This window comes from Elephantulus edwardii, unplaced genomic scaffold, assembly GCF_000299155.1.
Source record: "Elephantulus edwardii isolate Elephantulus edwardi_28Jun2011 unplaced genomic scaffold, EleEdw1.0 scaffold00002, whole genome shotgun sequence".
Lineage (NCBI taxonomy): Eukaryota > Metazoa > Chordata > Mammalia > Macroscelidea > Macroscelididae > Elephantulus > Elephantulus edwardii.
Window position 1 is genome coordinate 28,348,771 of NW_006399752.1, and position 13,799 is coordinate 28,362,569.

At 49.5% G+C, this 13,799-nt stretch overlaps 1 protein-coding gene across 1 annotated transcript in view; it reads left to right on the plus strand.

The window, feature by feature from the left end:
- Positions 1 to 10,725: 10,725 nt before the first annotated feature.
- The window catches only part of AK7 (adenylate kinase 7), a 110,594-nt gene continuing 107,520 nt past the window's right edge, over positions 10,726 to 13,799 (plus strand). Inside the window, exon 1 of the mRNA XM_006879057.1 lies at positions 10,726 to 10,824. Within this exon, the coding sequence (XP_006879119.1) occupies positions 10,726 to 10,824 (99 nt within the window). The remainder of the gene's footprint in view (positions 10,825 to 13,799) is intronic.

The following is a 13,799-nucleotide window of genomic DNA, read 5'->3' on the forward strand; positions in this document are numbered from 1 at the left end:
CCACCTGTCCTTGCCGGGGGGCTGCTGCCGGGGGGCTGCTGGCCCAGGCCCAAGACCGAGGCAGCTCGAGGTCCCGGCGTGGGGTCCCAGTGACGGCACAGCTGCGGTTTTGTCCTTGTCACTTCCTGCTTCAGCTCTAGGCTTGTGAGTGAGAACAGTATTAATGATTCTGTCTGTCACTGTTGTGTCCCTGAGGGGACAGCGAGGCCATTGCTGTGCAACCCTCCCACGATATTAACGTCTGCGCCTCAGAACCCGGCCAGTGCTGGCTTACTGCCGTCCTCTGATGCTGCCCCTGCCCACAAAGCTGTTTGCACAGTCCGAGGGCCTCCCAGCCCTGCTTCCGTGTGTCACAGCGGAGGCTCGCTCTGTCATGACTTCGTTGCCGGCCTTACTATAGGAAGCCTTGCCAGCAGGTTTCCCCTGCACACATTTGGAAAGTCCTGCTCCCCTCAGCGGTGTCACCTCCAAGGGCTGGTGAAGATGGGTGAGTGCCGGCTCATTTAGCTAGTTCTTTGAGAAGCAGGCACTGCAGTTACTCTCCGTGCCTCCGTGGCAGCTGTCAGCCAGCTGAGGAGAGGACACGCCGTTAGCGATTGAATGTAATACTCTCTAGTTCCCAAGATCTCTAAGCACATACCTAGGAGCAGACTTCGTTCTTCTCTCAGAAGCAGCCTCCCTGCTTGAGAAGAGTAAAGACTGCTTTCCTAGGAACTGACACTGGCCCGCCACACCGACTCCTGTCAGAGCGTCTGTTTACATGATGTACAGTGTATATCAGAAAGTATTTTTGCTTCCGCATCTCCTTTCTCTGAGGAGCGCTTTGGTACCCCCCTTGCTCTCCCTCCCTGACAACGTCTAGTGTTCTGTCTCTGGGCTGCGTCTGCGACGTGGCTCAAGTGACCACAGGTATGAAACCAAAGGATGAACGAAGCATTTAGAGGCTTACTCTTTTGGGAAATGGAAACTCTTTTCTATTTTCTTACCGTGTGATGTTTGTACACTTGGAGAGGTGCTCTGTGTTCCCAAGCTCACGTTGACTACAACGTGGGCTCTTGTTTCTGGTCAGAGCAGCAGCAGCTGAAATGTGGAACCACGATCCTGCCCCGAGACACCAACGCACGGTCACTGGCTTTCTTGTCAATAAAACTAGGATCGTCCTAGCCTTGTTCCCAGCTCCCAGATGCCCGTTCTGCAGTGCGCTGTTCTCGGATGCTGGGGAATCACGTCTGGCTTCAGGTTGAACTCTCCCATGCTTAATCTCAGGCTAAATGTAAAGGATGTTTGTAAAGTTTGAATAAAATCTGTTTATTCCTTTTGAGTTAAGTGTGATGAAAATCTGTTGTATGTTTAAAACTGCTCATTTTGTGATAAATTATTTGATTCCAAGACTCCAGTCTCTGGTTTTTCACTCCACATTGTTGCATTTTGATGAAGTGACTGAAAGGCTTGCTCTTTTTATCCTTCTGAAGGGTACATGGAGGCTCTGGGTCAGCTGGCAGGCCACCTCGGCACCCTTTGACCTGGCCCACCAGAGACCCAAATAGTCCTCTTGTCCAGACGGAGGCAAGGGGCGCTCTTTGGCCTACACTGTGAGGGTGGGGCAGGGAACATAGACCTCTCGAAATAGGACTCTCCAGTCAGTTTTAAAACTGAGACAGTGGGTATTTGATGATCACTCATATTAGAGAAAAACACAAATTGTCTGATAGTTAAATCAGTTGAACCTGTAATGGGAAATTTTTATTGTTTTATTTTTACATGTACCGTCAAATCAGATCTGACTGGTACAGGAGGAGATTGCTCCCTCCTTCTCCAGCAGAGCTTCTGGTGGATTTGAACCACGTACTTCTGGGATTGCAGTGCAGTGTCTTGCCACTAGGCCACCAGAGCTCCCTTGTAATGGGAAATTTTTTAAAATTGAACATTTTTAGGTGCGAATGTAGTAGGTTGTTTCCTATATAAAGGTGCCCTAGTGGCACAGGGCATTTTGTGTTGGACTGTTCATTGAAAGGTTGGACGTTTGAATCTGCCAACTGCTCAGCAGACAGGTGAGGTAAGCTCCCAATTGACAACCTCAGGAACTAGATGGAGGGCTGCCCTGGGCGAACTAGCCTCGCATGGGTTTGTGTCTGCTCTTTTCATTTCTTGAGTCAGAATTTAAGGAACCACGGAAACAGTTGGCTGCTAACTGAAATAACTGTAGTTTGAGCTCTCCGTCCACTTCTCTGTGGAGGTGGTTGTGGGGCATCATGGGTTTGCATGTGTGGGAAGTGCCCTGGGGTTGGCATGTCTACAGGGACAGCACCCAAGATGTAGTGGGGAGGGTTTAGGAAGGTTCTTTGGGAGGACGGACTGGTGAAACCTCTCTGGAAACAACTCACATCTCCACAAAGCCAGTTACACGGGGGAACTTGCTACAGAATCTAATCTACACTGGGTGACACGTGTGTCATCTTTTGGAGAGATGCTGGAAAGACCCCGAAGAACAGGTACGTTGGGATCCAGCTATGTGGTGATAGGGCAGCGACTGTCACACGTCAGTGTAGGGATCACTGAAAGGCAGACAGGAGAACTACCACCCCTAACCCTTGTGGAAGCTAACCTTCGGTTCCGTACACTATTCTGTGGCTTTGGCAGTTCTGGAGGTAAGCAGCGGGACTTTTCATTTTCTTTGTACCTCCCACCATTTTCTTCCTTGGCTTGTCTGTGATGATTAGGGGTCCCAGTGTGATAGAGAAGGGGTGTACATGCTCTGATCTCCCCTTCCAGTAGAAGCATGGAGCTGAGCTCGCTGGCTTGTGTCGCCACCCAGGCCTTGGAGAGAGGGTGGGGACTGGGTGTCCTGGCTCCCTATGACCACTTTCCCCTTTCGTCCAGGACCAGGAACCACTGACACATCCCCCCGGCACACCCTGCACACCACCACACACCCCCAACAACCCACAAACAACACAACCACACAAAACAACCACCACCACCACCACACACCCCCAACATACTACCGCATCCCCCTAACTCCCCCCACACCACAACATCCCCCCAGACACCATTGCACCCCCTGCACACTAGTGCATCCCCCCAGTACACCAACCGCATCCCCACACACCACTGCACCCCCAGCACACCACCACATCCCTCCACACACCACATCTCCCCTGCACACCATTGCATCCCCCTGCACACCACAGCACCCCCCAACACCACCGCACTCTCCCTTTCTTCCTCACACCACCACATCCCCCAACACACCCCTGCACACTACTGCATCCCCCAGTACACCACTGCACCCCTGTTCTCTGTCCAGGATCTAGTCCTGGAGGATGTGCAGCTGAGGGGTTCGAGTGAACAGAGGACAAAATGGACTGCCAGGGGCCAAACCGATGGAGAACCCTGTGGGAAGCTAAATTAATGATAAACCAAATGCTTTGTCAGGATACGAGGGAAGCAGATACAAGCTGGAATTCCTCCTGGGACAGCACCTGGGCAGACCTAAAGGCGTCTTCACAATTCCTGGGTTGTATTTGCTAAGCCCGCCCTCCTGAGTCAAGCATAAGGTTTTCAGTAGAAAGCTCAGCTTCATTTGCATAGAATTCCCTGTGATCTGCTCTCAATAAAGTTACCGGGAGGCTACGTTCTGGGGTTCAGTCTTTGAGCTGTTCGCCCCCGCCTTTATGCCCTGTTCTCTCCATTCTTGGTGTCCCCACCTCTTTCTTTGTTCTTGTCTTCAGCCAACAACAAACCCCTCCTGCTGCCCTTTATTTTGTGAACGGTGGTGCAGAGGCTGGGCGCAGTGCAGGAGCTGGACACAGTGCTGGGTTGTAGAGTCGGGTGACTGCCCAGCGCTTCAAGCTGCACAGCTGTCTGCACACAGTCCCTGAGCACCGTCAAAGTTGGAACCGACCCGTAGCTCACCTTCCAGTGGGTTTTCAGAAGCCGGTAATCACACAGGATGCTGTCCGTCCTACTGCGGAGCGGCTGGTGGAGTCAAACTCCCTGCCTCTGCTGGCAGCACAATTCCGTACCACTCAGCTATCAGAGTTCTTAATCCCCACACAGTACAGCCTAGTAAAGCCCATCACATGAATTCTGTGATTATTAGAAAGAGGAGCACCTGAAAGATGCGTGTATGCAGGATTCTCACAGTGTGACGCGATTCCAGAATCATTGGCCTCCTTTATTGGCCAGCCTGTGTCCTGACAGGTGCCGGCAGGCTGGCTCCAACTCATGCCACATGCCCAGAGAACTGGCTGCCCCGTGCCCCCCAGGCGCCCCCTCCATCGCTCTGTCCTCGGAGCCACCATGTTGGCACAGCTCACCGAGACTTGCAGACCTGCCAGGCTCAGGATCTTTCTGAAGCACCAGCCTTTTCCGATAATATGCCTCACCCACGAGACAATGCCTCAGCATCCTGGTTTCTTTCATTTTTTAATAAAGTTGAGGTCATGACACAGGAAGTGGACACCCAGCAGAGGAGGAGTGCTCAGAATGGAGGTCAGTGTGTTGACGGACATGCTGGGAGCTGGGAAGTGGAGGCTGATTATGGGCTTGGAATTGCTCAGTTACTGTATTTAGTGTTTAAAACAGTGGGAAGCTTGTGCCACCGCAGAGGGCGGGCGGGTCCTGAGTGCAGGCTGCCCCAGGCCATCATCCTCGTCTCTAGGACACTCTAGCTGCACTTTTTCAAAGATCTATTTGTGCTCCCGGCAGCCCACAGTGTGTTACTCAATATTCCAACACCAGAGTTTGTTTTCTTGATGTTGAAATACAATCAATATTGAATGTCATTGATTTCCCGCAGTGAGTGTTCCAAGTCCTCTCTCTGTAAGCAAGGTTGTGTCATCTGCATAACACACGTTCTTAATGAGTCTTCCTCCAATCCGATGCCTCATTCTTCATATAGTCCAGGTTCTTGGTTTGCTCAGCATACAGGTTGCATAGGTAAAATCCTCTGGAAATCATCTCTCTTGTCATTTTGTGCCAGCTCACTTACCTGACGATACCTGTAGTCCTAACCAGTAAATCCAAGCACTAAATAAAGTGAGTTACAGTGTCGGATGGCAGCGTGACCAGTTGAGTAACTTTCAGGGCTTTGTCTGCTCAGAAGCGTCTCAGCAGGGAGCAGAGACAAACCTAAGGCCTAGCAGTGAGGGCTGACTTGAATTCAGAAGTGCCTGGAAAATTGATTGAAGTCTGTTTCCTCCAGCATCTGTACTGGTCATATGCTCATTTTTACACTTAAGCTTGATCATAAGAAATAATTTCAAGAATGGTATCATATAAAGTATTCCCAAACTTGAGTTTGCAGAATTTCAGTGTTAATTGTCTTACAAAACTCTAAAGAATTTTTTAATGAGACTTTATAAAAAAAGAAATGAGTGGCAGGTCAGAAAGGAAACGGAGGAGGGAACAAAAGACTTCCGTGGACAGAAATATACCTCAATCTTACAGGAAAAAAGCTATAATTACACTTGTGGAAGCATTTCATGAAATACTTTTCTGTATTATTTAGTCTTGGGGCCCGTTTGGTAGGTATTTCCATTTCTGTTTTACAGCCAGTTTACACCTGCTAATTGAAAGGTATTGGCTATGCAAAGGTGTTTGACAGTGTGCATCAAAACTATAGCCAATATTGAAAATGATGGGAATTCCAGAGCCCTTACCTGCTCATGCAAAACCTATATCTAGACCAAGAGGCTGTTAACTGAACAGAGCAAGGTTTAAACTCAAAAAAGGTGTGCGTCAGGGCTGTATCCTTTCTCCACACCTATTCAATCTGTACGCTGAATAAGTAATTTGAAAACTGGACTCTATGAAGAAGAATGCGACCTCAGGGTTGGAGGAAAACATTAAAAAACCTTCATTATGTAGATGACACGCCTTGTTTGCGGAAAGTGAGCAGGACTTGGTACACTTGCTGCAGATGATCAAGTTCTATATCCTTCAATATGAATTACATTTCAACATGAAGAAAACAAAATTCCTCACGTCTGAGTCAACAGGCAACATTATGATAGATGGAGAAAAGATTGCTATTGTCAATAATGTCATTTTACTTGGATCCACAGTCAGCACCCTTGGTACCAACAGTCAGGTGATCCAGGGATGCATAGCATTGGAAAAGTCTGCTAACAGAGACCTCCCTAAGCACTGAAGAGAAGAGATGTCCGTTTAAAGATTAAGATGCCCCTGATTCAGAGCTCTGGTGGCCTAGTGGCAAGAAGCTGCACTGAAATCCCAGAGGCTCACAATTCAAATCCACCAGATGCTCTGTTGGGGAAGGAGGGACAATCTCCTCCTGGACCAGTCAGATCTGACAGTACACACACACACACACACACACACACACAATAAAACTTTAAAAATAAATAAATAAAAAGATGCCCCTGATTCAAGCCAGGGTTTTCCAATCACTTGTTATGCATCTGAGAGCTAGACAGTGAGTAAGGATGACAGAAGAAGAATCCATGGCATTGAGTTGTGGTATTGTAAAAGAGTACTGAATATCCATGGACCACCAAAAGAACAGGTATGTCTCAAAGAAAGTGCAGCCAGAGTGCTCCTTGGAAGCAAAGACGGTGAAGTTTGTTTCTCACACCGTGAGCATGTTGTTAGTTAGAAGAGACTGTTCCTTGGAGAGGAGCATCGAGCTTGGAAAGGTGGAAGGGCAGTGGGATGGAATGATCAGGATGGCATAGTATAGGGCAGGGTTTGTTTTTTTGTTCATAGGACCGCTGTGAGTCATACTTGATGGCACCTAACAACAGCAACAACTAAATGGTCAGTGGTTCAAACCCACCAGCTGCCCTACCATCAGTCAGCAGCCGTGGAGACCATGTGGGCATTTTTCTGAGCACAAGGTTGCCCTGTGCCAGCATGAGCACCCCGTGTTTAAGAGCCTCCCACAAAAGATTGTGGGGATTGAAGTGGAAGCTAGATTTTTTTTTATTTAATTTATATTTTATTATTTGTGTGTGTGCGTGTACCGTCAAATCAGATCTGACTGGTACAGGAGGAGATTGTCCCTCCTTTCCCGGCAGAGCATCTGGTGGATTCGAACTGTGCTCCTCTGGGATTGCAGTGCAGCTTCTTGCCACTAGGCCACCAGAGCTCCCCTGAAAGCCAGATCTTCACCTGAGTACCTGGAGACCTGGGCATCTCCGCTACTGGTTGTGGTGGTGGTTGTTATATACCATCAATTTGGCCATGATTCAAAATGACCTTGTGAGTAATAGCTCTGAACCTTGCCCTATCCAGAGCCAACCTTATCATCTGTGACACATCTAACCCCACTGCCACAGTCACTGTGTCAATCCATCTCACCTGGGTCTTCCTCTCCTGCACTGACCCTCCATCCTTCCATGCATGAGGTCCTTCTCCAAGGGTTGGCCTCACTGCTGGAGGCAGCAATATTTTTGGAAGAAGCTACCAAAAGAAGAAGAATAGTTACATGTGCGAGCTCTTTACATTTAACAAAGTAATTGCTAAAGTACTCGGCGGGAAGGGTGAACCTCACTATAATCCCCCTATTCAAATAAGACAACCACAGGACTTATTCAGTTGTTGTTAGGTACCATCGAGTCAATCATGACTCATAGCAACCCTGTGAACAACAGATCTCAACCCAGTTCCATCCTGCACCATCCTCACGCTTCCTGACACACAAGAGCCCTTTGCAGCAGTCACTGTGTCAATCCACCGGGTTGAGGGTCTTCCTCTCCTTCACCAGCCCTCCACCCTTTCCAGCATCATGTCCTTCTCCAAGGAGAAACAACATGCCCAAAGTATATGAACTGAAGTCTCATCATTCCTGCCTCCAAAGACCACTCCGGCTGCACACTCTCCAAGACATACCTATTTTTTCTCTTGGCCATTCACGGGATGTTCAGTGCTCTTCTCCAACACCACAGCTCAAAGGCATCAATTCTTTTTCTGTCATCCTTATTTATTGTCCAGCTCTCAGATGCATAGCAAGTAATTGGAAAGACCATGACCTGAATCAGACACTTCTTAGTCCTCAAACTGACATCATTACTCAATAATTTGGATAGGTCCCTAACTGCAGATTTTCCCAGTACAAGGAATCTCCTTATTTCCTGACTGCTGGTACCAAGGGTGTTAAGTGTGGATCCAAGCAAGATGAAACTGTTGGACAGTTTCAGTCTCCTCTCCATTCATCATGACACTGCCCATTGCTCCAATGGTAAGTTTTCTGCTTGTTTTTTTGTATTTGATGCAAACCATACTGAAGGCTGGTTTCCTTGATCTGCAACAAGTGCTTCAGGCCCTCCTCACTTCCAGCAAGCAAGGTTGTGTTATCTGCATAACACAGATAATTGATGAGTCTCCCTCCAACCCTTATGCCACACTTCTCTTCATAGAGTCCAGCTTCTCAGATAATTTGCTCAGCATACAGATTGAATAGGTATGGAGAGAATACAACCCTGATGCAGTCTCTCCTCAATATTAAACTGTGCAGTCCTCCTCTGCTCTGTTTGCACAACAGCCTCCTGATCCAGGTATAGGTTCCTCATGAGCACAATCAAGTGCTCTAGGATTCCAGTTGTTCTCAATGTCAGCCACAACTTGTCATAATCCACAGTCAAAGTTCTTTGCATAATCAATAAAGCATAAATACACATTCTTCTGGTGTTCTTTACTTTCAGCCAGGATTTATTCTAAATCCACCCCAAATGCATTCTGAACTCTCATCTTTCAATGTGTACATTTGTCTCAGTGACTGTGTCTAATCTTATTGGAAAGAAAAGCTCCATTTTCATGGAATAATGTGAGTGACGATCCCTACAAATGGCCTTCTGATCCTCATTCTAAACCTGCTCCTGGAGGTCTTAGTGGAATAGCTAGAAGCAGCCTTAAATCAGCTGCACTCTGAGAACCAGGCATCCATCAGCTGTAGAATCAGGTCCGCAGTGCTGCATCCTGAAGTTCTGGACCTGACACTCCATGGCAACAGCTTCTCTCTGCACTGGAAAATGATGTCCAGTCAACCTGGTCAGACTGTCAGCAAAACTGATGACATGCCCATGCAGGACAGAGTGGTGGGACTACTCCACAGTTTCTTGGCTGTCATCTCTATGGAAACAGGTTATCAAGCCTTTCTACCTTGCTCCTGCGTGGATTTCTAGGACCAGCTCAAGGCAAACCTGTACTTCCAGGTACAGGGATTATCCATGTTATTAAGTGCTGCCCAGTTAAGTATGACTCATAATGACCCTACGAATAACGGTTCTGAATTCTGTCCTATTCTGTGCCATCCTCATCATGTCTGACACGCTGAAGCCCCTTACAGTCACTGTGTCTTCCCACCTGGCTGAAGGTCTTCCTCTCCTTCGATGTCGCTCTCCAAGGAATAGCCTCTCCTAATACCATGCCCAAAGGATGTGACATGAAGTTTCACCATTCTTGCCTCCAAGAAGCACTCTGGTTGCACCTTCTCCAAGACATACCTGTTCTTTTTTCAGTCCATGGACTATTCCGTACTCCCTTCCAACACCACAGTTCAAAGGCTTCTGTCATCCTTATTCATTGTCCAGACTTCAGATGCATAGCAAGTGATTTTGAGAAGATCGTGGCCTGAGTTCGGTGCCCCTTAGTCCTCCAATTGACATCATTACTCCTCAATGATTTGTTGAACATCCATGGAGGACGTTGATTCATTCCAGTTTGTTGAGAGTGGCCTTGGCTGTGTGGTTCTATATTTTCATCAATGGTTTAGATCATCCAGTTACTGAGCTTCCCTGGAAGTGTCCTGACCAGCACAAGCGCCCTGACCACCCCCAGGAAGCACCCTGACCCTGCCTCATGCGGAGTCCTAGCTCTTCCAGAGTCTGACCTCCCGCCACCCCTGAATGTCACTTCTAACACCCTGACCCCGCCCTGCGGACGCCTCTCCCAGCGCCCTGGCCCCGCCCCATGCAGCATCCTTGCTGCCCCAAACCAACGCCGAGTCTCAGCTCCACCTAGTGTGCTCGCCGCCGCCGTGGACAAGCTGCCCTGCGCCCTGCCCGCGCCCCATGCACGTTTCTAGCCGCCCAGCACCCAACGTGGCGCCTCAGCTCCGCCTAAGTGTGCTGCCCAGAGGCCTGGCCCCGCCCCAGCCCCGCCCCGGAGATGCCCCCGTCCAGCGTCCTGCCCCGGAACACCCCATGTTTTGTTACAGCTCCGCCCCGAGGATGCCCCTCCCTTTGCCCTAAGCCCAATGGCCTAGCTCGGCTTCCTGGACTGCCCCGCCCAGCTCCCTGATCCCGCCCCTTATACGCCCCGCCCAGCTCCCCTGGGACCGCCCATATCTTCAAGTGCCCGCCCCTCTGTCTGGTCCTGGCCCCGCCCCAGCCCCGCCCAGCGCCCTGCCCTCCCCCACCCTCTCGCCCGGGAACCCCCTCATCTCCAAGCCGCGCCCCTCTACCTGGTCCCACCCAGCGTCCTTGCCCCGCCTCGGCAACGCCCACATGTCCAAGCCACGCCCCCCACCTGGTCTTGCCCAGGCCCTGGCCCCGCCCCTGGAACGCCACATCCCAAAGCCACGCCTCTCTGCATGGTCCGGTCCCGCCCCGGTAACGCCCACATCTCAAAGCCCCGCCCCGCCTTGTCCCGCGCTCGCGCTCTAGCCCCGCCCACAGAGCGGTCAGATTCGCCCCCCAGCCGGCCTCGCGCCATCTCCCTGACAACCCGGGACGCTTTCCCCTTAGCAACTCGGACTCCACCATGTCTGAAGAGGCCGCCACTCCAGCGGAGAAAGTTACCCGGACTCAGAGGGTGTTTATTAACCAGCTGGACACGTACAGCAGCGGGAACATCGGGAAGGTGAGCCGCGGGGGCTCCGAGCTGGACCCCAGCCTGGGCTCGCCGCCCGCCCAGTCCTACCCCAGGCCGGGCCTGCGCGCGTGTCTCCAGGGACGATCGGGCCAGGCCGGGCCCGCTGCCCGGAAGCCCAGGTGTCTGCATGCTGCAGGTCCAGCCTCGCCCCCTTTACGGAGGGAAAACAGGCCTCCAGATTAAAGGGCATGTGGCAGCGTGCGCGGGACAGGGTGCAGGTCTCCAGCCCCTAAACAAGCCCTCGGTGCCCCTGCATCTGCGTCAGCAAGAAAATAACTCCCGTGTTGGCGTGGCCTAGTGGCTAGGGAGCTGCGCTGACAACCCGAAGGCAGATGGTTCGAATCCACTAACACTCCTAAGTGACTTGTTCTTAAATACTGTTGCGTCTAGTATTACTCATAGCGACTCTATGAACAACAGATCTGAACCCTGTCCTATCCCGTGCCATCCTCACACTTCCTGACACACTAGAACCCATTGCTGCAGTCACTGTGTCAGTCCACCTGGTTGAGGGTCTCCTTCCTTCACAGTCCCTCCACCTTCCCAAGCATCATGTTCTTCTCCAAAGAGTAGCCTCTCCTACCAACATGTGCAAAGTATGTGAAAGGAAGCTTCTCCAGTCTTACCTCCAAGGAGCACCCTGGCTGCACCTTCTCCAACACATACCTGTTTGTTCTTTGTCCATGGGATATTCAACACTCTTCTCCAGCACCACAGTTCAAAGGCATCAATTTTTCTGTCACCCTTTATTCACTGTCCAGCTCTCAGATGCATAGCAAGTGATTGAAAAGACCATGGCACTTTAATCTTCAAACGGAATGATTTGGTGTGGTCCCTGCTATACACACTTGCCCAGGGCAATACGTCTCCTGACCTATCTCTCTCTCCTTTTTTCTACTTCACATGATAAACTGCTTTATTTGATATTAGGAGGGCCAGTAGCCCTCTTACCTTCCCTGGTCCTGGTGGCATTGCCTGCAGGCTTGGACATGAGCGACCCACTTACTCTGAGGGAAGACAAGTGTGATCAGGAAGCCCTCCTGATCTCATAACTGCTGGTACCAAGTGTTTTGCTTGCAGATCCAGAAAAGGTGAAGTCATTGACAGTCTCAGTCCTTTCTCCATCCATCGTGATGTTGCCTTTTGGTCAAGTGGTGAGGATTTTTGTTTTCTTGAGGTTGAGACGCGATCCATATTGAAGGCAGCGGCAAGTGCTCCAAGCCCTCCTCACTTACAGCAATCCATGTAACGAAGGTTATTGGTGAATCTTCCTCCAGCCCTGATGCCACATTTTCTTCACAGAGTCCAGCTTCTTGAATCATTTGCTCAGCCTCTAAGTCATATAGGTAAGGAGAAAGGATGCAACCTTGATGCTCACCTTTCCTGATTTTAAACCATGCAGGGTTCCCTTGTTCAATTGGCATAGCATCCTTTTTGGTCCAGGTATAGGTTTTGCCTGAGCACAACTAAGGGTTCTGGGATTCCCGTTCTTCTCAATGTTGGTCATACTTTGTTATGATCCACGCATGTGTCCTCAAGATCCTGCCTCACTAGGGAGGAAATACTTTTTTCAAGTGTGTACTGTATGTGTTTAATTTATTTGTATAGCAATATATTCTGATTGGATCACCTTTCTTTGGAATGGGCACAAATATGGTCTGTTCCAATCTGTTGTCCAGGTAACTGTTGTCCAAATATCGTGGCATAAATTATTGCAGACACCCCTAGTTGCATCTGTTTATTGAACCATGTCAGTTTATACTCCAGTAACTCCTGGATACCTATCTGTTGACTATATCTTCAGTCAGTGCAGCTTGGATTTCTTCTTTCAGTGTCACTGGTTTGTGATCAAATGAAGAAATTACCAGACAGTATCATTCGTATCAAGGAGCGCTGGTGGTATAGTCTGTAGGAAATTGTGGTGCTCACCCAAAGGCGGTCCCTCCCTGGCCGTTCTGGTCCACCAGCAGCATGTCAGGGCCCAGCTGGGCTGTGTCCTCCTGTGCAACCTGCTGTCTCCCGAAGACAAGCTGGAGGGTCACTTATGAGCAGCTTCCAACTTGTTGGCAGTGAGAGTGAATCATTAACATCACATGCAAGTAAAGTTTGCTAATTGGAAAATAATTAAAGAGTTGCAGCCGTACAACGACAGAGAAGTGTCAGACATTCAAGCCAGATTCCAGAAGAGGATGTGGAACAAGAAATATCATTGCTGATTTCTGGGAGATCTCGGTTGAAAGTGGAGAACAACAGGAAGATGTTTACCTGCGTTTTGTGGATCATAATGAATTATGGAAAACAACGAGAACTATGGGAGTCTCAGAATATTGACTGTCCTCATGCAAAGACCAAGAAGCAGTCGTTTGCACAGATCAAAGGGACACTGCCTGCATGGTTTAAAATCAGGAAAAATGTGTGTCAGTGTTGTTTTCTTCCACCATATCTATTCAGTCTGTACATGGAACAGATAATCTGAGAAGCTGATCTAAATGAAGAATGAATGTAGCATCAGTACTGGAAGGAGACTCGGTAACATCTAGAATATGCAGCTGACACAGCCGTGCTTGCTCAAAGGGGAGAAGACCGGAAGAGGAAGAATGTGAAGATCAAAGACGACAGTGTTAGGTCTGGATTAATCTTCAACATCAAGGAAACATGGTCCTCACAGCTGGACCAACAGGCAGCATTTATTAGAAGCAGAAAAAGATGGAAATTGTAAAACATTTCATTGTACTTGACTCCACAATCGACAGCGATGGAAGTAGGAGGCAAGAAATCAAACAATGCATTATGCTGGGGAATATCTGTTATAAAAATCCTCTTTTCGGAAGTAGCTATGGTGCGGTTCAAGCACAGGTACCTGCTGCGCGAACTGGTGTCCGACGATCCCCGCTGCCGTCTGAGCCTGGAGGACCGAGTTATAGACGGCCTCGTCCGAGACACGATCGCCAGAGTGCACGGGA